General features: G+C 50.3%; 1 protein-coding gene across 1 annotated transcript in view; it reads right to left on the reverse strand.

Annotated features, from left to right (window-relative positions):
• Positions 1-604, reverse strand: part of Afg1l (AFG1 like ATPase) — a 149074-nt gene extending 148470 nt beyond the window's left edge. The window contains exon 1 of the mRNA XM_005363575.3: positions 333-604. Coding sequence (XP_005363632.1) covers positions 333-471 — 139 coding nt within the window. The 5' untranslated portion in view covers positions 472-604. The remainder of the gene's footprint in view (positions 1-332) is intronic.
• Positions 605-2673: the final 2069 nt, after the last annotated feature.

Here is a 2673-nt window from a genome sequence, read left to right on the forward strand (position 1 = left end):
TGGGTACCCAGACAACTCCACTCTCGCTTACCCCATTCCTTCAAACTTGCGCACACCTGAGCTCTCCAGCTCTCAGCTGCCTACGAAGAGAACTGGGTTGACCTCTGACCCTCAGATAGAAGCTAATCTTGGGGCAACTGCCAGGGGAGGGGGTGGGGGGTGGGAGTGGGAATTAGAGATCCTTCGGGACAAAGAGGTGCAACAAGGTCAGGGGACACGAACTCTTCCCTAGGATCCTTAACGCCTGAGAAACCAGGGGGTGCAGCTGGGAATGCTCAGGGAGTGGGGTGGCCCCAGAGCCTGCGCGGCCCGCTCGTGACACGGTCACTGACCTTTCCAAAGGGGTTTCCCAGGGCCAGGGGCCGGAGGAGGGATTGCGACGGCCCGCGCCCCGCACCCAACACCTCGCCCAGTCAGCCGGCTGCGCGCCGCGGAGCGCAGGGTAACCAAGGGCGACCAGGAGGCCGCCATCTTGAGCTCCGTACAAGGAGGAAAACTTTATTGAAAACCAGAAGACCGCGAAGTAGCAGCCGCGTGCCAGGGCGCTCCAGGAGGCCACGCCTGAGACTGAGGGAGCGCAAAACGGAGGTCACCTCAAGCGCAGAACGGCAGGAACGCCTGCCCTTCCACGCCTTCCGGTGGCCCCTGGGACTACAAGTCCCGAAAGACAGCGCGTCTTGAGGGGGCGGAGCCCGACAAACGAGGGTGCGTAGACTTGTGGCCATGCCTCCACCGCAAATCAGCTGGAACCAACTCTCCGCCTCAGCCCCACCCACCAACCCAAGGCTGGAGAAACCAACGTAGCTTGTAGAAACTGTTCCTGAACCTTAAGTGTGCATAATACGTAGGCGGCCCAGTGGGGGGGGGGGGGTGCTTACTTCGTCCAATCCAGTATAATATAGTCTCAGTTTTCTTTCAGTGTCCAACATGGGTCTCTGAAGAGTACCAGAAATGGGATTCTGCCACTTTCTGTTTGATTGGTTGTATAATAGAGCTAATTTTCAATATAGCACAAGTTCACATTCTTTGAAGGAGTTTATGTGTGAACAAGAAAGTCAATGGCCCCAGAAGGTCAACTGGTGGACGTTGTACTCATGGGATGGTATAAACGGGGAACTTCTAAGTGATCGCCCCCCACTATGAGGTTGGAAAACAAAAGATAAATGGGAAGATTTAACTTTTAGAAGATTTAACTTTTTAAAAAGATTATATTTTTGTCGAGGTGTGTATTGCTATGTTGAAAGCGAGTTCTGTGGAGGCCAGATGTGGGCATTGATCCTCTGTAACTGGCTGGAGTTACAGGCGCCTGTAAGCCACCAGACATGGGTGGAACCAAACTCTTGTAGGCGCAAACGTCACACATTCTTCTAACTGTTGAGATATTTCTCCAGTCCCAACAAAAATAACCTTTAACAAAAGATAAAGGCGCTCCCATGGGGCGTTGGATACGTAGCTCAGTTTGTAGAGTGTTTGCCTAGTGTGCTTTAAACCCACGAATACAACTCCAGCACCAGTCTGGGCAAGAATAGCACATGCACGTAATCCGAGCAATTGGGAGGTGGATACAACAGGATGAGAAATCCAACTGTGCCGGGCAGTGGTGGCGCTGGCCTTTAATCCCAGCACTTAGGAGGCAGAAACACGGGGATCTCTGTGAGTTCGAGGCCAGTCCGGTCCACAAAGTGAGTTCCAGTACAGACAAACCCTGTCTCAAGAAAAGAAAGAGAGTCAGGAGTACAGGAAGGAGAAAACAGAGTTTCCATTGTGTGGCCAGAAGGGAGAACACTAAGAGGAATTCCAGGAAGCCAGACCATGGAAACCGGCAGAGAAATTCTCAAGAAACAGGAAAAGGAAGGCAGAATGTGGCAGAGTAATTCTGAGACTTTTTTGGTTAATTTGTCAAAGTAGGTACCCACCCTGACAGGAGTGAAGATAGTCTAAAGAAAGACCGTATGCCCCTCTATTTGGCTATTAGACTACTGAAACAATGGTCCCTAAGAAATGGGGATATTCCCAGGGTTCTCATGCTGGGAGAAGGACAGGCTGAAGCCTAGTGCCAACCGGAAAAGGGAAATTGTCTTCCAGGAAGAGGGTTCACACAGCTCTGGCAGCTTGCCAGACCACTTTGTAGTACACACTAGACCCAGGACAGTGGTGGGTCAGTGATGGGCAGAACCACACCTTGACCAGGACTGCTTAGCTGTTCATTACCTCTGCTTAGGATTTAAACCTGAGCCTTAGATCAGCACCTCAAAGATGGATTTGGCAGGAAAGAGATACTGAGTCTCTCTGATTCCCTTCCTAATGTATCTATGTTCCCTGCTTTGACTATTTATTCTCACTCTCCTTTTGGTTTTTGTTGTTATTGTTGTTGTTTGTTTCATTTTGTATTTTGAATCAGGGTCTCATTCTGTAGCTCAGGCTGGCCTCCCTCAAATTCCCTGTGATCCTCTTGCCTCACCCCCCAGCAGGAGGATTAGAGGTGGGATTTAGCTTATGAGGACTGCTGGCTGATTCTAGGTTATTAAGGCTGCTAAGCTCTGACCTGAGCAACTGTATCCTCTGATTTACACATCTGACTATAAAGGATTGGTTGTTTTGGTTTTGTTTTTCAAGACAGGGTTTCTTTGTGTAGCTTTGGAGCCTGTCCTGGAACTCATTCTGTAGATCAGG

This window comes from Microtus ochrogaster, linkage group LG9 (genome assembly GCF_000317375.1).
Source record: "Microtus ochrogaster isolate Prairie Vole_2 linkage group LG9, MicOch1.0, whole genome shotgun sequence".
Lineage (NCBI taxonomy): Eukaryota > Metazoa > Chordata > Mammalia > Rodentia > Cricetidae > Microtus > Microtus ochrogaster.